The sequence below is a fragment of the Populus trichocarpa genome, chromosome 18 (genome assembly GCF_000002775.5).
Source record: "Populus trichocarpa isolate Nisqually-1 chromosome 18, P.trichocarpa_v4.1, whole genome shotgun sequence".
In the NCBI taxonomy this organism is placed as follows: Eukaryota; Viridiplantae; Streptophyta; class Magnoliopsida; order Malpighiales; family Salicaceae; genus Populus; species Populus trichocarpa.
The window spans coordinates 11,720,546-11,743,062 of NC_037302.2; the positions used below are offsets into that span (position 1 = coordinate 11,720,546).

Sequence of the window (22,517 nt, forward strand, 5' to 3'; positions counted from 1 at the left end):
TCCATGCAAATAAATGATCCCACCTTCTAAGAAATCACTCCAAAAATGGACAAAATCTGATTGTACAACGGTTGGATTATACCTGTGATCATAACATATATAATCATATTATATATATATATATATAATATGATTATATATGTTATGATCACAGGTATAATCCAACCGTTGTACAATCAGATTTTAAAGTCAAGCTCTTCCGTTGGAAGGCTATTGGATCAAATAATAAAGATATTGTTGAGGAAAAAATTATTTTTCTGAGATGAAATGAAAATTGAATTATGTAAGTTTCTCATTCCTTAGCCTGAAAGGTACGTTGTTATAAAATAGGGATTAAATGAAATAGAATTGATTGGATGGTAGAGTCGTGGAAATATCTTTTTTTATTATATTTTGGACATGGAACAATATGTTACTATGAAACATGGAAGAATTGAAATCTCAGGTTAAAACACTATGTATGGATGGTATGAATTGTCTTGTTTTTTTAAATTTTGAATTTTTTTTACTTGAAATAATTTTTTTTATGTTTTTAGAATAATTTTAAAAAATATTTTTTTTATTTTAATATATTTTTAAACAAAAAACACTTTCAACCACCACCGACATAATAATTTCAAAACACAACACGCACTTGAGAATTTTGAATGGAAAAAAAAAAAAATAGTCATAACTGAGTTATGGTAATTTTTTTTATTAACGTGAGTGTTCGGGTCAGCTTGCGCGCACCACGACTAATCCTACGGATCCTGAAGTTAACGACCATGTAAGTCTCCAGTGACCCTGAGGTTTGTGAGACTCGAACTAGTGATCTCTATGAAGCAAATCTAAAACCTTATTAGTGAGCTACAACCCTTAGAGTTACTCAACTGTAATTTTTGTTACTTGCGTGGATGCATGGAGCATCTATCCAAGGATTATGACATGTGAATCCGATAAGGTTGCGCAGGCTGAATATGGGTAATGGTTGCTGGCATCTCCAATGAAGAAGGCACGAATTGGTTGATCTTGTGACTTGCAGACCTAGAGCTCGGCTCACGTCTGCAAGTTCGATGACACACTTGAACCTTATAAAAAAATATAAGCACAAAGAAATACATAATATTGCCAAAAAGAATCTCAGTAACAATTTGTATTTTATATTGAATAATTTTATCTAATGTATTTTAATGTATTTTGTCTCTTCAAGAGGTTCATAACTTCCTAAATAGAAAATTAATTAATTTATACAAGGTAGGAAATCATAATAATAACTCAAAAAGGATAAAAAAACATATAATTAGAAATTAAACTATAAAATAAAAAGAAAAACAATAGAATTTGCTAATTAAACAACATCATTCAAGCCTAATTTCTTTATTTAGTTAATTATTACCAAATTATTGCCAAATGATTTCTTTAATGTTTTTATATTGTTGTTGTCTACTTCTTAGATCAGATTATTTATTGGATTACCTGATTAGATCTAGTTAATTTCACAACCCAAATAATAAATTTTTTATAAAAAAATAATAATATCATCACCTAACAAATTTTTTACATAAAAAAAGAAGAAGATAGAAACACGGCATGGTACAAGGCATCATCTAGTCTTTACTAGGTGCGTCGTTGTTATCAAATATACTTCCATTTTTTTTAGTTAATTAGTGCCAAATTGTATTTGATTGATAAATATAAAAAACATTTCTACCGTTTCAAGCTGAAGAAATGTCAGAGCAAAAACGAACACATATATTATAGCTAGCCTACAAGCTGCTTGGTCTCTTAGCTAAGAACTACATATGATCTTGTTTTTATTTTTTTACGAATAAATGGCAATTCCGAAGCAGAAATTCACCCTGCCTTTTTTCACCCTTCTCTTGGTTAATCTCTGGTCCAACCAAATGGTGATCATGGCAATGGAGAGTATACCAATAGGAGTAGTTCTTGATTTGAACTCTACAGTTGGAGAAATGGCAGAGAGCTGCATGTCCATGGCAGTCTCCGATTTCTATGCTCTTAATGTTGATTTTAAAACGAGACTCGCTCTTTTCACTAGGGATTCCAGCAGTGATGTCGTTGCTGCAACTTCTTCAGGTATATGTGTACATTCTCATAATTTTCTCTCACACGCACAAGGCAGACAGGAGGTTTAGCTTTCGGGAAGTACATGATAGTTGCAAATTTTGCTTTATGTTTAAATGACTATTGTCAAAAAGTGAATTGCGCTTTAAAAAAGGGCACTTCGTTTTTCCCCAAGAGAAGAAGTATGCAAGGCAACAAAAGAAAAAAAAGCCTTTTTTATCGTTTCTACAAAATCCCATCTCCAAGTTTATTTGTTTCATGCAAGTCCCTCATGAATCTTTGCTGGCTTGATCTCTCTGGTTGAAGTGCTGGATTGTTGTAAAACATTTTCAAACTTCAAACCTAATCTCCTGTTACTGGCTTGTGGTTTTACTGAGTCAAAAGTCAAGAACAAACTAATAAATCAATAATTAACAAATACACTTTTGATGCTGTTTGTTAAAGGGTCGGCTATTTGATCCTCCACTACTCTCAGCTTGTATTTTCCTTTTCATTTGCTATTGCCACTGATCGAATTATCAGGTCCTTATCTATATAACTTTTACTTTATTTAGTCCAAAATCTTTAGAAGTTGATGAAAAGGGATTCAGATGCTACTGAATTGTATATGGTATAGGGCTCGTTTGAGATTTAAAGGCTATAACTTATACTGGTGATCCTACTGGTACCAAGGTTTAATTGCTTACCTGTTTAATTATGATGGTGCAATTCTGCTTTGTATCTGTTTTGGTTCCCTCCGAGTTTTCGGACTGTGTTATGGTCTTAATCTGTCTGTTCTCTACTGCAAACCTTTCTTATTGCCCGTGTAGACCAAGTGCATGTAAAGCTTTCAGAGAAGGTACTTGTAACTAGAAACTGAAATCACGGTGGTTCAGACTCAATTCCGAAGCCACGGTATATATCACAGCTTCCTATCTTGAACTGGTTACGTCTATTCGAGGCAGAAAAGTAACAGTGGCCAAACAAAACCACACACACAGGCACGCTGTTGTATTCTTCCGATTAACATGGCAGAATTGTACAGTGGCTACAAGATCTTTGTAGCTGGGGTAAGAGAGCCCCAGTTAGCAGGGAGCTCATTAATGCTATGCACCAGTCAAGGCTAGATTAGCGATGGAGTTATATATTCATAATTAGTGATGGAGGAATCGGCATCATCTGAATTTAGTTGATTATAATCTGTTTTAGTTTCGGCTAATGGTGACAGAAGCACTGATTAATATGAGTAACGTATAAAGATTTCATTGCTGTGACTGGGAAAATAGTGATTCGTGTTTTAGAGATAGAATATCTTTATTTATTTATTTATTTTGTTTTTTTGTTTTAATTCCTCGTATCTAATTCAGTCATAGTCTTCTAAAATTCAGTGCTGGATTTAATGAAGAATGATCAAGTGCATGCTATCATAGGGCCTCAAAAGTCATCGCAAGCTAAGTTTGTCATAGAGCTTGGAGGAAAAGCAGAGGTTCCGATTGTTTCTTTCTCAGCCACTAGCCCAACTCTTTCTGCAACTCAAAGCAAATATTTTGTCCGGACAGCCCAGGATGATTCTTCTCAAGTGAAAGCAATATCCAGCATTGTCCAAGCTTATGGTTGGCGGGAGATTGTACCAATCTATGAAGACACCGAATATGGAAATGGTTTGGTTCCATTTTTGTTAGATGCCTTTCAAGAGATCGACACTCGAGTCCCTTATGGCAGTCGAATTCCTTTGTATTTCAATGACACTCAAATCATGAGCGAGCTCCACAAGTTGAAGGAGATGAAGAAGAGTATATTTCTAGTGCACATGTCAGCCTCCCTTGGGTCCAGGCTGTTCTTACTTGCCAAGGATGCAGGAATGATGAGCGAAGGATATGCATGGCTCGTGACAGCTGGATTATCCGCCTTGTTAGATCCTCTAGGTTCTGAAGTCATGGATTCAATGCAAGGTGTGTTGGGTATAAAGCCACATATACCATCTTCAAAGAAACTCGAAAGTTTTAAATCAAGATGGAGAAAGAAATTCACCATAAGCAAACCACAAAGTAAGATCAATGAATTAAACCTTTTCGGTTTGTGGGCATATGATACAGTTTGGGCAATAGCAATGGCTGTAGAAAAGGCTGGTATTGTGCATTCTAGATACGTAAAGCCGAATACTAGTGAAAGCACAGTTGACATTGCTGCCTTGGGAAAATCTGAAACGGGTCCAAGACTCCTAAGCTCCATATTAAGCACAAGATTTCAAGGCCTAGGTGGGGACTTCCATTTGGCTGGTGGAGAAAGGGTACCTTCAGCATTTGAAATACTCAATTTGATCGGAAAAGCAGAGAGAGTCATTGGATATTGGACTCCAGAGAGAGGACTCTCACGAAACTTGTATACTAATGGTAAAATAGCATATTCAACTTCCAAAAACAAACTGAAGGAGCCAATTTGGCCAGGAGACACAACCCAGCAGCCAAAGAGGTTGAGGATTGGGGTTCCACTGAAAACTGGTTTTAATGAGTTTATCAAAGTGGAATGGAATCCTGAAGATGATAAACCTATTGTTTCAGGTTTCACCCGAGATGTTTTCGTCTCCGTGGTTGAAGCATTACCATTCCCCCTTCCGTATGAGTTCATTCCCTTCGTCAACAAAAATAAGCAGAGTGCAGGGACTTACAATGATCTTCTTGAGCAAATCAAACTAAAGGTTGGTGTTATGCCACTTCAGTTTTTTCCTGCATGCAAAAATGAAATTCAGGAGAAAGATTAACTTGTCTTCATTAATTGTCTTGCAGAATTTTGATGCTGCGGTGGGAGATATAACAATAATTGCCAATCGCTCAACATATGTGGATTTTACGTTGCCTTTTTCAGAATCAGGCATCACAATGGTAGTTTTGACAAAACGTGATGAGAGGGAAAACATGTGGATTTTCTTGAAGCCACTAAGCCTGGAGCTTTGGTTAACAACTGGAATAGCATTCATCCTCACTGGCTTAGTGGTGTGGGTGCTCGAACACCGTGAAAACAAAGTGTTCAGGGGAAAACCAGCGCAGCAACTTGGCACAACGTTGTGGTTCTCCTTTTCAACCCTCTTCTTTGCACATAGTAATTTCTCTTTTGACTTGATTACACTAATTTTTCCATTTCTTGATTTTCTGACAACTGCAAGTAAGTTCATGTTACTATAGAGCAAAACTTATGTTTTCAGGGGAGAAGGTGGTGAATAACTGGACAAGATTTGTATTGATCATATGGATTTTTGTGGTGCTAATCATATCACAGAGTTACACTGCTAGCTTAGCCTCAATTTTGACTGTAAAGCGGTTGCAGCCTACATTTGTTGATGTCAAAGAGATTAGAAAGAATGGTTACTTTGTAGGACACCAGAAGGATTCTTTTGTGAAAGACTTCCTCGTAAAACAATTGAAATTCAATGACACCATGTTGAGGGAATATAGCACTCCAGAAGAGTATCATGATGCATTGTCTCGTGGAACCCACAATGGTGGTGTAGCTGCTATCTTTGCTGGAATTCCCTACGTCAAACTCTTTCTAGCAAAGTATTCCTCCAAATTCCAAATGGTAGGACAACCCTATAAAAACGATGGATTTGGCTTTGTGAGTCTCAGTTTCCCTGTCTGTCTCTCGCATGCAATCCCTCAGTATATTTTCAAGGAATATTTGTTTGGCCGTCGTTAGCTAGCTCCTTGAGCATAGAGCTGAACTGCTCAATTCTTGCAAGTGACCATTAAATCTTACCAGATGTCATTATAATCAATAGGATTTTGTTTTGATAACAGGCATTTCCCCTTGGATCCCCACTGGTCCCTTACATTTCAAGGGCAATCTTGAATGTCACACAAGATAAAGATAAAATGGACGAAATTGAACGAAGGAACTTTGGTGGCGAAACCACTTGCTCAGATCAACCTTCCATGGAACCCTCTGGTGGTCTTGGTTTACCCAGCTTCGGAGGCCTCTTCATCATCACAGGAGTTGCTTCCATGTCTGCTCTTCTGATATATGTCACGAAGTTCCTTTACATTCATTGGCCTGCTTCGAACACCATGGATCAAGAAAGATCCTTTTACTTGAGAGTTCTTGAATTGGCAAAACATTTTGACAAGGAAGATCCATCAGCTCATCATCTTAATGGAGCTGGGTCAAGAGTTCACGCTGTACCAAGTGTCGAAATAGTTGGAGCTTCACCTGATATCGATGATGCACGTAGCCATTCAAGGACTTCCAGTGAAGGATCTGGAGACATCATTGGAGATCAAGACCATGACAATCATACCCCAAGGAACAGTGCTGCAAACCCCGAACCCCCACACACACCGTAGGCACTGCATCCTTTGTTTTTAGGGAAGTAACAATGCTAATTTCCACTGACAGTAGTGGGCTTCAGCTAGTGCTGATAGTTACATTCACTGGTTACGGATTGGAGAGATGTTTATGGTGATGTTACTTAATTAGGAACAAAAATTCTTTGTATCTAATGAAGCACCAAGATCCTCTCTTCTTAGTTACTAATTCTCTAACCATAACAAATGGCATATTGTAATCTTCTAGCCATTCATCCGATCCCAACTTTGCTATTGAATTAGCTATAGCTCATTTGAAGTTCTTTGCCGATGCTATTTAACTTCAAGAGGTGTTATTAATGCGGTAAATTGATGGTTTAAGTTCTCATTGGCAGGTTTCATCAAGTTTTCTTTACAAAAGCATCCCACATTCCATTTCAATTGTCTGGTTTGGACAATGATTTGTGCTGTGTTTTCTCATTATCTATGTTAGCCAGGCTGCTTTTTTCTGTGCTGGTTTTCCTGATGCCAAGGCTGGCCCTGTCGTAATTCTTCAAAGCTGAGTTGATTTCCTTGATACTTATGGTTTTTCTGCGTTTGCATTAGTTGACATTGCTGGGGATAAGGATATGTATTGCCTGATTGAATTAGTTTTCATTGTTGATAATAGAATTATACAGAGAGGAAAAATCCAACGTTACGAGAAGGGATAGATCCAAGATCAAATTATAATTCCCTTAACAAAAACATTCATGGTTACAATTCCAAACTATACATTTCAAGATTTTGTTGATGACCGATAAAAAAGATACTAACCCTTCTGAAATAACTGGGAGAGATGGCAGAGTGGACTCAATCGCGATCGTTTTTTTATATATCAAAATGGACGATTCCAGTGTTCTCTTCAATTACGAAGACCTCCTGGACATGAAATCTTTCAATCTTTTATTTTAGCATGTTCATCAACAAGGATGAATCTGAAATAGTTAGCCTCCTTGAAGGAAACCAAAAATATCCTGCCGTTATGGCAAGTATGATTTCTGTTTATCCCCACCTTGGATCGCTCTATTTCATAGGTATAAATGCAATTTGTGTGTTGACGAAGACAGCATTTTACGCATCTGCTATTTCTTCTTCTCCTGATTAAGAACATTTTTGCTGGCAGTCGTCCTTATTGTTGTTGGATGTTTAGAAGAATAATATTTATGATCAAAGAGGATGAAGGCGTCGCTGCCAAGCAGTCTGCAACTTGGAAGAACAAATTCTCGTATTCTCCTTAGCTTTGAAAACCTTGTGAAGTCTCTCTTCTTGCATATCTCTGTTGATTTCGTGATACCGTGTGCCCCCCTGACCACACGCAGCACGGTCCCTCCGTTTCGCTGCGCTCTTCCATGAACATTAACGGAGTTGGTGGGGTTGATGTTTTTGCTTTAATTCTAACATCCTCGGCAAACAGGAGATCATCACGGTTGCATAAAGTGTAAATCGGCCTAATCATACCATTTTGGAATATATCTTCTGCAGATATCAAGGGTCCTGAAGGATTTGCGCATACGAAACTAAATTCCTCCTCCTCCTGATCTCTTACCACTGGTGGTAGAAGTGGATTCTCGTGGTTTAAAAGCTGATCTTTATGGTGGTAATTGTTTTGTGTGGATCTCTCCTGCCGATGATCTTCGGTTACTTTCATTTTTTTGCTGAAATCTTCCCTCAAACTACCCACCAAATTTTAGCGTGATTTAATGATCAGGTTAAAAGTCATAATTTTTTTTTGTCGGACCGATTATTTAGTGTGATTAGTTTTCTTTTGGGGTTTAGCTTTATCACTTTGGTTCATAAACAAGTATACTAGGTTTTCTATGTGACTTCGTTATGATAGATCCATAACTTGCCGCTAAAAATCATAATTCTAATGTTTTTTTTTTTTTTAATTCTAAATAATAACGTTTTGGAAGTGATATGTTGATCTGGAATTGACCGAATGATCCGAACCCTCAAATAAGTAAAATTCTAGGTCACGTATGACAACTATGCCCACATTGTGAATTGTTGCAGGAATATCAGATGGAGATCAATTCTAAATCTTGAAGACTCAACACATCAACAACAAATTCTAATCCCCAAACATGGATACGTCCACAGCAGAATGTGTTAAAAACCAACACTGTTGCTGCCTTTGCTGAAGTAAAAACAGGATCGGGATCAGTGATTGCAAGAAGTGATAGTGGGCAAGTTATGGTTTCAGCTATTTGTCCATCTCAGGATAGGATGTGCGTGGAAATTGCAGAAGTTCTTACTGCTCGTCATGGTTTGCAGATGGCTTTGGATATTGAGTATATCCTCATGCAATGTTAGAAATAAATCTCATGTTCAAAATTATTTGGAGCTTTTAGCCAAGATATCGTCATGTTATCTTCCTATTTTTAGTTTATTTTTTATTAACATGGATGTCTGGGTTAGTTTACGTGCATTTTGACTAATTTTACGAGTCCTAAAGTTAATAATTATATAAACCTGCAATGGCTCTGAGATTTATAAAAATCAAACCAGTAACATCTAAGTAGCAAACTTTTTAATCCTTTTCTTTTTCTTATGTACATGGGAAGAGGGAGGCCAATATGGCTCTGTTGTCCTTCATAAGCTAGTTCGGATAGAAGAGTATCCACCGGAGACGTTTACAATTGTTAACGATGATTCTAAGTTCATGGAATAAAACTCAATTTCATTCCTAAAAAAAAAGCATTCCTTTTTATTGTGATTGAAAATTAATTATTTATATAAAAAAACAGTAAGAAATTATTTTCACTGTTCATGCCAAAAGGAAATTTAGTCTCGAACTCCTATATATATATATATATATATATAAACCTGGATTTCATACAGTATTGCTAAGAAAAAGTTGAAATTTGGAAAGTCAAGCAAAACGTTTCTTTTAAACTTTTACTCTTCTTTTCTTAGATTTTTGGGAGTCAAGACTCACCGACCCCTTCTCTCATTCGATGCTGCTTCCTTCGAGCTCTTTCAAACCCCATATACAAAACACAAAACTAGCCATCGTTTTAAAGTCAAGCTCTTCCGTTGGAAGGCTATTGGATCAAATGATAAAGATATTATTGAGAAAAAAATGATTTTTCTGAGATGAAATAAAAATTGAATTCATATAAGTTTTTCATTCGAAAGATATGTGGTCAAAAAAATAAGGATTAAACAGAACGGAATTGACTAGATGGTAGAGTCATAAAAACACCTTTTTCTTTTATATTTGGACACAGAACTGTGAAACATGAAAGAATTGAAATCTCAAGTTAAAATACTATGCATGGATGGTATGAATTCTCATATTTCCTTGAATTTTGAATTTTGTTTTTACTTAAAATAATTTCTTTTATGTTTTCATAATAATTTTTAAAAAATAATTTTTTTTATTTAAATATATTTTTTTAAAAAACACTTTCATCCAAAACCAATATAACAATTTCAAACACAGCACGCACTTGAGAATTTTGAATGGAAAAACAAATAAAAATAGTCGTGGAATGTGCTCAGAAGTCAATGGTACACAAAACCTCACAAGCCATCGTTTCAGATTTGATGCGTGTCTCCTGCGTGCTACATTGAAAATATGGATCAAGGGGACAGTTGACCTATAAAAAATTTACGATTTTAACCCATTAGAAACCTATAAAAAATTTACGATTTTAACCCATTAGAAAATCTCTCTGCAACGTTTTCTATGTGTTCTTCAACTCTTTGTAGTTCTTCTTCTGAGTCACTTCCAATTGGTGTTTCTAGTAAAATAATTGATGGCTTATGGCTTATAAAAAATTAATTAACTCTTATTAATGGTTGTATGTATACATCGACCACTAAATTACATAATTACCCTTTCAAGTCTATGGCACATGCATGGTGTTTACTTGGTCGAGTCTGGCTTTCAGTTTTCCTACTTCCATATATACTCCATTGAAGGTAGAAAAGAAGGCCGAAAAGAATGAAATGCATACTCCGAACACAAAAATCTTCCTATATATTGTCACGACCCGAATCCCGGGTCCATGACCGGCAACGCAGGAGCGGTGCCGGAAGGACACCCCGCCCGCGCTAAGCCTCAAAACGGACATATCAAAAGAATAATTTATTCAAAAATACGCAGCATTTCATAATCTTCAGAAATCTTATATTATTCAAAACTGATGAAACCAAAAGATAGTTTAAAACTCCTCATCAGTAATTAAAACAAAAATAATAATCCATAATACTCATTACATTGTCAAAATCCAAACTTAATTAAAACAAGGTAATAGTGGAGCGCCTAAGACATCGAATCAAACAGCCTTGAAAGATAAGCAAGGCATACTGACCCAAAACTGAAGAAGCAGGAACACTCAACAAGGTTCACCTGCTATCAGAAACTAAGAACCTGAAATAATATTAAGAATGAGGGGTGAGTTCAACCAACTCAGTGAGGGAATAATAATTAATATACATTTTAGATACTCTTGATAATAATAGTTCGCAAGATCATTTATCTTGATATACATATACATATACATACTGAACATATCATATACATATCATATACATACTAAACATATCATCATAACGTAGTGGACTATATGTCAGAGATCAGATAACACCCGAAGGTGACCAGATGACACCCGAAGGTGACCAGACCAGATGACACCCGAAGGTGACCACTGTGGGATGATCAGTCGCCACAGGCTGATGCCTCTCTCACCAGCTAGGTATACATACAGAATACTATGTGCACACAGGCTAACTACTCTCCGTTAGCATGGAGTTACTGACAAGTCCCATATCAAGGCATAATAGATATTCATATAATCATCAAATAAACGTATATCATATCAAATAAAATTTACTTTGACAGATTGCGAGTGCAAATTCAAGAATAAATGAGTACTCGGAAAATAAGTAACATATATAATTATTCAAGAAATTAACGAGTTGTACTCATTGTATAATCAACATACATATTTACTTATCATATATGCATATTAAAGATTATTCCACTCACCCGGAAAATATAGAACTAAAAGGAATGTCAGACGAAAGACCCGAAAATCCTATTGAGGATCGTTAGGAGAACCTACAACAATATGAAAATATACTCAAAAGCAACTCAAACAAGAGATCCCAATGCATAAAATAAAACCAGGTTTAGTCTCCTAAGTTTATGGACTAAAACGATAATTTTCCAAAACAGGGACCAAAACGTAATTTTACCAAAATTGGACCAATCTGGAAAATACATAACTATACTGAATTTTCACCCATAAACCATCCTTAATTCTGTCTAGAACGAACCAGGGACCGAACTGTAATTTTCATAAAGTTCAGGGACTAAAATGTAAATTCCCAAAATTGAGGGACCAAACTGAAAATATTCCAAATCAATTATCAAACTCAGATTCATCATCCTTAACCTCATAATAACACTGTCCAGAATCTCAAAATACAATTAGGGGTCAAATTATAATTTTCCCAAAGTTTAGGGACTAAACTGTAATTTCACAAATTGAGGGACCAAATTGAATTTTCGTCATCTTCAACCTCAAACCCAGAATTTCACAGATTACCTACTGTCATCACCTGATTTCTAACACAATTTCACCATTCAAATAAAATCATAACTCAAAATCATCATCTTTACCTTCAATCTCTCACAATCAACTAATTAACCAATTACCCACAACAATCAACCCATAACCTTCCAATTAATTCATCAATCAATCTCAAAACACAATATTCAAAACCCTAACATTTATCAAAACAGAACTTAAAGCTTAAAGAACACATATTTATACATAATCTTACCTTTAAACTTATTTCCTCCAATTCTCTTCTCCTTTCCTTATCTTTCCCTCTTTTCTCTTCTTCTTCCTCCCCTTTTTCTTCTCTTCTCCCGTCAATTTTCACTCTTAAAACACAGCTCTCTTCTTCTATTTTCTCTTTTATTTATATTTATCAACTCTTTGTTCAATTACTACAATACCCCTTATTCATTTATACCCATTTTTTTAGCCTTTAAGGGCTTTATTGCCTTTTACCTACTCATTAAATTTCAAAACATCACATATATAGGCCTAAAAGAGAATATATATATATATATATATATATATATAAAGCACTAAATATACCTTAATTGTTTTTTAGATTAACATGGATATCCGGGTCAGCTTGCACGTACCTCGATTAATCTCACGAGTCCTAAAATTAACGACCATGTAAGCCTCCAGTTGTTTTGAGGTTTGTAAGACTCAAATTAGTAATCTCTGAAAAGCAAATCTAGGACCTAGTCAATTAAACTACACCCTTCAGAATGAATTATTGATTATACGAAGAGGATATTCAAAGAAAAGAATTCAATAGACAGAGGGTGTCGAAATTTCTGTTGGAAAATTGGGGAGGGGGGGCTTTAAAATTTCAATAGTACTAAAATTATGAGTATTTTGTCATTTTGTCTGCTAAAGGAGTTTCCCCTTAATTTATTTTCTTTGATGAAGGAAATTATATAGCAAATCTTGTTATTAATGATCTAATTAAAAATAAATAAACACGGCAAAGAAACTTACCTTGATAAATCGATTGTTTTCACAATTCGTCAGAAAAAAATAAGTAAAAACTTTGTTTCTCTATACAATTTCTTTTACTATCATGCCCTTTAAAAAAAATCATCTGTTAATGGTTGAGGGCAGAACTATTTTTGTAATAGGTACATTTCATTCAACATTTTAAAGTTGACCGAAGATAAGACCGGAATTTCATTTTTAATTTGCATAATAAATTGATTTCAATACCCTTGAAAGGTAGATAGAAACACGGCATGGGTCAAGGCATCGATCTCGTCTTTACTAGTTGAGTCATTGTTATCAAATATACTTCCATTTTTTTTAGTTAATTATTGCCAAATTGTATTTGATTGATAAATATTAAAAAAATATCTACCGAGTCCAAATTTCAAGGTGAAGAAAAGTCAGAGCAAAAACGAACACATATATTATAGCTAGCCTATATGTTGCTTGGTCTCTTAGCTAAGAACTACATATGATCTTGTTTTTATTTTTTTACGAATAAATGGCAATTCCGAAGAAGAAATTCACCCTGCCTTTTTTCACCCTTCTCTTGGTTAATCTCTGGTCCAACCAAATGGTGATCATGGCAATGGAGAGTATACCAATAGGAGTAGTTCTTGATTTGAACTCTACAGTTGGAGAAATGGCAGAGAGCTGCATGTCCATGGCAGTCTCCGATTTCTATGCTCTTAATGTTGATTTTAAAACGAGACTCGCTCTTTTCACTAGGGATTCCAGCAGTGATGTCGTTGCTGCAACTTCTTCAGGTATACGTGTAAATTCTCATAATTTTCTCTCACACGCACAAGGCAGACAGGAGGTTTAGCTTTCGGGAAGTACATGATAGTTGCAAATTTTGCTTATGTTTAAATGACTATTGTCAAAAAGTGAATTGCGCTTTAAAAAAGGGCACTTCGTTTTTCCCCAACAGAAGAAGTATGCAAGGCAACAAAACAAAAAAAAGCCTTTTTTTATCGTTTCTACAAAATCCCATCTCCAAGTTTTTTTGTTTCATGCAAGTCCCTCATGAATCTTTGCTGGCTTGATCTCTCTGGTTGAAGTGCTGGATTGTTGTAAAACATTTTCAAACTTCAAACCTAATCTCCTGTTACTGGCTTGTGGTTTTACTGAGTCAAAAGTCAAGAACAAACTAATAAATCAATAATTAACAAATACACTTTTGATGCTGTTTGTGAAAAGGTCGGCTATTTGATCCTCCACTACTCTCAGCTTGTATTTTCTTTTTCATCTACTATTGCCACTGACCAAATTATCGGGTCCTTATCTATATAACTTCTACTTTATTTAGTCCAAAATCTTTAGAAGTTGATGAAAAGGGATTCAGATGCTACTGAATTGTATATGGTATAGGGCTCGTTTGAGATCTAAAGCCTATAACTTATACTGGTGATCCTACTGGCATGGTACCAAGGTTTAATTGCTTACCTGTTTAATTATGATGGTGCAATTCTGCTTTGTATCTGTTTTGGTTCCCTCTGAGTTTTCGGACTGTGTTATGGCCTTAATCTGTCTGTTCTCTACTGCAAACCTTTCTTGTTGCCCGTGTAGACTAAGTGCATGTAAAGCATTCAGAGAAGGTACTTGTAACTAGAAACTGAAATCATGGTGGTTCAGACTCAATTCCGAAGCCACGGTATATATCACAGCTTCCTATCTTGAACTGGTTACGTCTATTCGAGGCAGAAAAGTAACAGTGGCCAAACAAAACCAAACACACAGGCACGCTGTTGTATTCTTCCGATCAACATTGCAGAATTGTACAGTGGCTACAAGATCTTGTAGCTGGGGTAAGAGAGCCCCAGTTAGCAGGGAGCTCATTAATGCTATGCACCAGTCAAGGCTAGATTAGCGATGGAGTTATATATTCATAGTTAGTGATTGAGAAATCGGCTTCATCTGACTTTAATTGATTAGAATCTGTTTTAGTTTCGGCTAATGGTGGCAGAAGCACTGATTAATATGAGTAACGTGTAAAGATTTTATTGCTGTGACTGGGAAAATTGTGATTCGTGTTTTAGAGATAGAATATCTTTATTTATTTATTTATTTATTTTGTTTATTTTGTTTTAATTCCTTGTATCTAATTCAGTCATGGTCTTCTAAAATTCAGTGCTGGATTTAATGAAGAAACAAGTGCATGCTATCATAGGGCCTCAAAAGTCATCGCAAGCTAAGTTTGTGATAGAGCTTGGAGGAAAAGCGGAGGTTCCGATTGTTTCTTTCTCAGCCACAAGCCCAACTCTTTCTGCAACTCAAAGCAAATATTTTGTCCGGACAGTCCAGGATGATTCTTCACAAGTGAAAGCAATAGCCAGCATTGTCCAAGCTTATGGTTGGCGGGAGATTGTACTAATCTATGAAGACACCGAATATGGAAATGGTTTGGTTCCACTTTTGTTAGAAGCCTTCCAAGAGATCGACACTCGAGTCCCTTATGGAAGTAGAATTCCTTTGTATTTCAACGACACTCAAATCATGAGGGAGCTCAGCAAGTTGAAGGCGATGCAGAAGAGTATATTTCTAGTGCACATGTCAGCCTCCCTTGGGTCCAGGCTGTTCTTACTTGCCAAGGATGCAGGAATGATGAGCGAAGGATATGCATGGCTCGTGACAGCTGGATTATCCACCTTGTTAGATCCTCTAGGTTCTGAAGTCATGGATTCAATGCGAGGTGTGTTGGGTATAAAGCCACATGTACCGACTTCAAAGAAACTTGAAAGTTTTAAATCAAGATGGAGAAAGAATTTCACCATAAGCAAACCACAAAGTAAGATCAATGAATTAAACCTTTTCGGTTTGTGGGCATATGATACAGTTTGGGCAATAGCAATGGCTGTAGAAAAGGCTGGTATTGTGCATTCTAGATACGTAAAGCCGAATACTAGTGAAGGCACAGTTGACATTGCTGCCTTGGGAAAATCTGAAACGGGGCCAAGACTCCTAAGCTCCATATTAAGCACAAGATTTCAAGGCCTAAGTGGGGACTTCCATTTGGCTGGTGGAGAAAGGGTACCTTCAGCATTTGAAATACTCAATTTGATCGGAAAAGCAGAGAGAGTCATTGGATATTGGACTCCAGAGAGAGGACTCTCACGAAACTTGTATACTAATGGTAAAATAGCATCTTCAACTTCCAAAAACAGACTGAAGGAGCCAATTTGGCCAGGAGACACAACCCAGCAGCCAAAGAGGTTGAGGATTGGGGTTCCACTGAAAACTGGTTTTAATGAGTTTATCGAAGTGGAATGGAATCCTGAAGATGATAAACCTATTGTTTCAGGTTTCACCCGAGATGTTTTCGTCTCCGTGGTTGAAGCATTACCATTCCCCCTTCCGTATGAGTTCATTCCCTTCGTCAACAAAAATAAGCAGAGTGCTGGGACTTACAATGATCTTCTTGACCAAATCAAACTAAAGGTTGGTGTTATGCTACTTCATTTTTTTCCTGCATGCAAAAATGAAATTCGGGAGAAAGATTAACTTGTCTTCATTAATCGTCTTGCAGAATTTTGATGCTGCGGTGGGAGATATAACAATAATTGCCAATCGCTCAACATATGTGGATTTTACGTTGCCTTTTTCAGAATCAGGCATCACAATGGTAGTTTTGACAAAACGTGATGAGAGGGAAAACATGTGGATTTTCTTGAAGCCACTAAGCCTGGAGCTTTGGTTAACAACTGGAATAGCATTCATCCTCACTGGCTTAGTGGTGTGGGTGCTCGAACACCGTGAAAACAAAGTGTTCAGGGGAAAACCAGCGCAGCAACTTGGCACAACGTTGTGGTTCTCCTTTTCAACCCTCTTCTTTGCACATAGTAATTTCTCTTTTGACTTGATTACACTAATTTTTCCTTTTCTTGATTTTCTGACAACTGCAAGTAAGTTCATGTTACAATAGAGCAAAACTTGTTTATGTCTTCAGGGGAGAAGGTGGTGAATAACTGGACAAGATTTGTATTGATCATATGGATTTTTGTGGTGCTAATCATATCACAGAGTTACACTGCTAGCTTAGCCTCAATTTTGACTGTAAAGCGGTTGCAGCCTACATTTGTTGATGTCAAAGAGATTAGAAAGAATGGTTACTTTGTAGGACACCAGAAGGATTCTTTTGTGAAAGACTTCCTCGTAAAACAATTGAACTTCAATGACACCATGTTGAGGGAATATAGCACTCCAGAAGAGTATCATGATGCATTGTCTCGTGGAACCCACAATGGTGGTGTAGCTGCTATCTTTGCTGAAATTCCCTACATCAAACTCTTTCTAGCAAAGTATTGCTCCAAATTCCAAATGGTAGGACCAACCTACAAAACCGATGGATTTGGCTTTGTGAGTCTCACTCTCCCTGTCTGTCTCTCTCATGCAATCCCTCAGCATATTGTCAAGGCATATTTGTTTGGCCGTCGTTAGCTAGCTCCTTGAGCATAGAGCTGAACTGCTCAATTCTTGCAAGTGACCATTAAATCTTACCAGATGTCATTATAATCAATAGGATTTGTTTTTATACCAGGCATTTCCCCTTGGATCCCCACTGGTCCCTTACATTTCAAGGGCAATCTTGAATGTCACACAAGATAAAGATAAAATGGACGAAATTGAACGAAGGAACTTTGGTGGCGAAACCACTTGCTCAGATCAAGCTGCCATGGTACCCTCTGGTGGTCTTGGTTTACCCAGCTTCGGAGGCCTCTTCATCATCACAGGAGTTGCTTCCATGTCTGCTCTTCTGATATATGTCACGAAGTTCCTTTACATTCATTGGCCTGCTTCGAACACCATGGATCAAGAAAGATCCTTTTACTTGAGAGTTCTTGAATTGGCAAAACATTTTGACAAGGAAGATCCATCAGCTCATCATCTTAATGGAGCTGGGTCAAGAGTTCACGCTGTACCAAGTGTCGAAATAGTTGGAGCTTCACCTGATATCGATGATGCACGTAGCCATTCAAGGACTTCCAGTGAAGGATCTGGAGACATCATTGGAGATCAAGACCATGACAATCATACCCCAAGGAACAGTGCTGCAAACCCCGAACCCCCACACACACCGTAGGCACTGCATCCTTTGTTTTTAGGGAAGTAACAATGCTAATTTCCACTGACAGTAGTGGGCTTCAGCTAGTGCTGATAGTTACATTCACTGGTTACGGATTGGAGAGATGTTTATGGTGATGTTACTTAATTAGGAACAAAAATTCTTTGTATCTAATGAAGCACCAAGATCCTCTCTTCTTAGTTACTAATTCTCTAACCATAACAAATGGCATATTGTAATCTTCTAGCCATTCATCCGATCCCAACTTTGCTATTGAATTAGCTATAGCTCATTTGAAGTTCTTTGCCGATGCTATTTAACTTCAAGAGGTGTTATTAATGCGGTAAATTGATGGTTTAAGTTCTCATTGGCAGGTTTCATCAAGTTTTCTTTACAAAAGCATCCCACATTCCATTTCAATTGTCTGGTTTGGACAATGATTTGTGCTGTGTTTTCTCATTATCTATGTTAGAAAGGCTGCTTTTTTCTGTGCTGGTTTTCCTGATGCCAAGGCTGGCTCTGTCGTAATTCTTCAAAGCTGAGTTAATTTCCTTTATACTTATGGTTTTTCTGCGTTTGCATTAGTTGACATTGCTGGGGATAAGGATATGTATTGCCTGATTGAATTAGTTTTCATTGTTGATAATAGAATTATACAGAGAAGAAAAATCCAACATTACGAGAAGGGATAGATCCAAGATCAAATTATAAATATTCCCTTATCAAAAACATTCATGGTTACAATTCCAAACTTTACATTTCAAGATTTTGCTGATGACCGATAAAAAAGATACAACCCTTCTGAAATAACTGGGAGAGATGGCTGAGTGGACTAAAGCGCGATCGTTTTTTTATATATCGAAATGGACGATTCCAGTGTTCTCTTCAATTACGAAGACCGCCTGGCCATGAAATCTTTCAATCTTTTATTTTAGCATGTTCATCAACAAGGATGAATGTTCCTTCTGAAATAGTTAGCCTCCTTGAACGAAACCAAAAAAATCCTGCCGCTATGGCAAGTATGATTTCTGTTTATCCCCGCGCCTTGGATCGCTCTATTTCATAGGTATAAATGCAATTTGTGTGTTGACGAAGACAGCATTTTACGCATCTGCTATTTCTTCTTCTCCTGATTTAGAACATTTTTGCTGGCAGTCGTCCTTATGGTTGCTGGATGTTTAGAAGAATAATATTTATGATTAAAGAGGATGAAGGCGTCGTTGCTAAGCAGTCTGCTACTTGGAAGAAAAAATTCTCGTATTCTCCTTAGCTTTGAAAACCTTGTGAAGTTTCTCTTCTTGCATATCTGTTGATTTCGTGATACCGTGTGGCCCCCTGACCACACGCAGCACGGTCCCTCCGTTTCGCTGCGCTCTTCCATGAACATTAACGGAGTTGATGGGGTTGATGTTTTTGCTTTAATTCTAACATCCTCGGCAAACTGGAGATCATCACGGTTGCATAAAGTGTAAATCGGCCTAATCATACCATTTTGGAATATATCTTCTGCAGATATCAAGGGTCCTGAAGGATTTGCGCATACGAAACTAAATTCCTCCTCCTCCTGATCTCTTACCACTGGTGGTAGACGTGGATTCTCGTGGTTTAAAAGCTGATCTTTATGGTGGTAATTGTTTTGTGTGGATCTCTCCTGCCGATGATCTTCGGTTACTTTCATTTTTTTTCTGAAATCTTCCCTCAAACTGCCCACCATTAACTCTGTATATTCGGTTGCACGACAACTAGAATTAATGGAGCGTTCATTCTCACCCGAACTCACCTGCATTTCTCAACCACTCCAAATTCAACGCTGGGTTGGCACCTGTGTGATCAATCATAAAGAGAGCTGGTTGCCTGATTGTCTGGCTGGCTGGCATGGATGGAACAAGTTTTCTTGTGTTTGTTGTGGCCAAATCTTTTTGAGGGCCAAATTTCTTGAGGGAGTCCCGAAATATCGGTGGTACAGCTTAAACTGTTCAGGGAATAACATAAGCAAAGGCTTCTGAGTCAGTTGCCTCGGCATCGCCATTTTAGTGAAGAAGATATGTTGTTGTGTCTCTAGGAATAGAGTACTCAAAATTTAAAAAGGAAAAAATGTCAAATTTTTGTGACTTAATAAAAATTAATATAAAAAAAAAAGTTAAAAGGGATCAAGAAAACACTATCTCTCAGGACACAATTGTATTGTAGATTTGCACCGTGTTTTTCTTTCTTTCTTTTTTTGTTCTTTTTTTTTTTTTCACTGCTGTCATATAACTTTTCCTAGGCATGGTGTGGATACATGTCATTTTTTCAATAAAATATTTAGGTGTTTTAAAATATATTTTTTTAAAATCTAATAATTTAAGTTATAGTCGTCAACCAATTAAGTTTTATTTGAATCAATAAGAGGAAAAAAAAAAAAAGCAATGATAGCAAGCACACAAAAATTAAAAAAAAAAAAACAATCAAGATAACTGGAAAAAAAAAAACTTTTATCCAAGAGCATAGAAACAATGTTATTTTTTCTATAAAATATTTAGGCATTGCAAATATATTTTTAAAAAAAATCCTATGACTCGAGTTATAGTCCTCACCAGCCAAATAAATTAGTTTTATTTGAATCAGAGAGAAAAAAAAAAAGAATGATAGCAAGCAAACAAAAATTAAAAACAAAAGTGATGACGATAACTAGGAAAAAAAACTTTTATACCGGAGTAGAAAAACAATTTTGTTCAATTTTCAACCAATTAAATATGGAATGATGAAAAATGGCAAAAAAATGACATAAAAACTAGTGTGAATCAACTCGAGCTAGTATGATAGACATATACTTTGAGAATTAAGTGGTGAGTCAGTCCGGGTTAACCCGCCAAACTCGTATCCTAAGTCATGAGATCAAGATAACCTGGTCGAAAAGAAATTGAAAAAAAAACACAAAGTCAATTGTTTTTTTTTAAATGATGAACGATGAAATCAGAAAAGAAAATAAGCAAAAAAAAAAAAAAGAACTGTCAGCCCCTGTTAACTTTTTAAACCCAAGGTTATCATATCAAAAGCACCATATATGAAAAAAACCATAAAAAATCAAATCCCAACAAAATAAAACATTGAAGGATGAAATCATAAAAAAAAAATAAACAAAAAGATTCAAGATAAAACAAAAATAGCAATTAAAATAATGAGACTTAAAATCAAAATAAATTAGAGTGCAACAACAAATCTTTTATTTGAGAGATAAATTGAAAAGAATAATAACTTTAATAAAAAATTAAAAAAATCAAAAGAATTAGGACCACATTGTAAAAAATTATATATCATAAGTTTGGATTGGAGGATAAAATTGAAAATCAGTAAAATTTATATTAAAGAGTCAAGGAAAAAAATCTAAAATTAAAAGAATAAGGACAAAATAAATACAATGTGACAAATTGAGATTAAAGAATGAAATTAAAAACAAATAATTTTCTTATAAAAGGGTGAATAACAAAAATTAAAAATCAAAATAATAAAAACCGAAGTTGAAATAGTTAAAAAAACAAAAAGGGACCAGATAATATTTTTTTGGGAAGGAGAGAGAAAAGAAAAAAAAATCCACTAGTTACAAACCGCTCCTTTTCTGCCAACATGCGTCGCACCATCAGGAAAGGACAATTTCAGCCACCAGGAGGAGCTAATCACACAATCCAAAGTGCACGGGCACCACCCATACATTGGTGCTTTTACCACATGCGCAAATAGCTTTTTACTTTAAAAAAATAATTTATTAAACCAACCCTTAATGGTGAATTAACAAAAACAAAAGTATGAGAAAAGACTGAAAAGCCCTTCTACGCATGACTTAATTTTTTTCATTCTGGAGTTAAAATGTCATTTTACTATTTTTTTTAAAAAAACCTAAATTAACCCTTCTAGTTTGTGAAAAATAAAAAATGCGGGGCCAAAATTGAAAATTAGGTAAAAGGGCAACCCTTTTCTAAAAAAAATGTAGTGTCAAGTGCTTTTTATTGGAAAATTTTGCCTTATGATTTTTTTTCAATTTTTTTTATTCCTCTAGTTTATAATTAAACAATTTGATTCTAGAAAGTGATAGAGAAGAGAGAAAAAGGTTGGTTTGTAGAATTTTGTTGATAAAAAAAGTAAAATGTGGTGTCAAAGTATTCTCTTGAAGAGATAAGTGTCATTAAGGTATTTTTAAGTTTCCATGTTGCTGGAAAAAAAAAAGGACCGGGGTTGAAAAAAATAGATTTTATTTTTTTAATTGATTTTAAAGGTTTTTTTGAGTTGAGGAGTTGGTTTATCAAGGTTATACAAATGTTTTTGAGATGTTTTTATACGAAAATAAATTAAAATTTAGTTTTTAAAATAAAAAAACCACTTACCTAATTTTCTAGCTACTTCTCTGATAATAAAAAAATAGTCATATATACGACGCATTAAAATATCATAATAGGTAGCTCCAGTTTTGCCCAACGTTAACAGTATGCGTAAGAGTGTGTTTGGCAGTGTGGTAGCGATTGCTTTTCAAATAGCTTTTCG

At 35.8% G+C, this 22,517-nt stretch overlaps 2 protein-coding genes and 1 long non-coding RNA gene across 5 annotated transcripts; 1 reads left to right on the top strand and 2 right to left on the bottom strand.

Moving 5' to 3' along the window:
- Nucleotides 1-1,733: 1,733 nt before the first annotated feature.
- Nucleotides 1,734-18,366, top strand: LOC7461606 (glutamate receptor 2.8). 3 transcript variants are annotated; one of them, XM_024590025.2, is made up of 5 exons: nucleotides 1,734-2,076; nucleotides 3,432-4,741; nucleotides 4,830-5,142; nucleotides 5,246-5,655; nucleotides 5,838-6,729. In XM_024590025.2, exons 1-5 carry the CDS (start codon nucleotides 1,812-1,814, stop codon nucleotides 6,378-6,380), a joined length of 2,841 nt encoding a protein of 946 aa, XP_024445793.1. In that variant the 5' UTR covers nucleotides 1,734-1,811; the 3' UTR covers nucleotides 6,381-6,729. The 3 variants fall into 3 exon arrangements, with proteins under 3 accessions (XP_024445793.1, XP_052304902.1, XP_024445715.1); XM_052448942.1 differs by lacking the exons at nucleotides 3,432-4,741; nucleotides 4,830-5,142; nucleotides 5,246-5,655; nucleotides 5,838-6,729 and adding exons at nucleotides 15,069-16,375; nucleotides 16,464-16,776; nucleotides 16,884-17,293; nucleotides 17,475-18,366 and having other exon boundaries at nucleotides 1,743-2,076; XM_024589947.2 differs by lacking the exons at nucleotides 1,734-2,076; nucleotides 3,432-4,741; nucleotides 4,830-5,142; nucleotides 5,246-5,655; nucleotides 5,838-6,729 and adding exons at nucleotides 13,388-13,704; nucleotides 15,069-16,375; nucleotides 16,464-16,776; nucleotides 16,884-17,293; nucleotides 17,475-18,366.
- Nucleotides 7,373-20,078, bottom strand: LOC127904698 (uncharacterized). Its single transcript, XM_052448943.1, has 2 exons — nucleotides 19,280-20,078; nucleotides 7,373-7,631 (listed from the first exon to the last, which is right to left on the bottom strand). Exons 1-2 carry the CDS (start codon nucleotides 19,783-19,785, stop codon nucleotides 7,466-7,468), a joined length of 672 nt encoding a protein of 223 aa, XP_052304903.1. The 5' UTR covers nucleotides 19,786-20,078; the 3' UTR covers nucleotides 7,373-7,465.
- LOC112325092 (uncharacterized) lies at nucleotides 10,497-12,320 on the bottom strand. Its single transcript, XR_002979157.2, has 3 exons — nucleotides 12,180-12,320; nucleotides 11,380-11,451; nucleotides 10,497-10,761 (listed from the first exon to the last, which is right to left on the bottom strand). It is a non-coding gene; the product is annotated as an uncharacterized LOC112325092 (long non-coding RNA).
- Nucleotides 20,079-22,517: the final 2,439 nt, after the last annotated feature.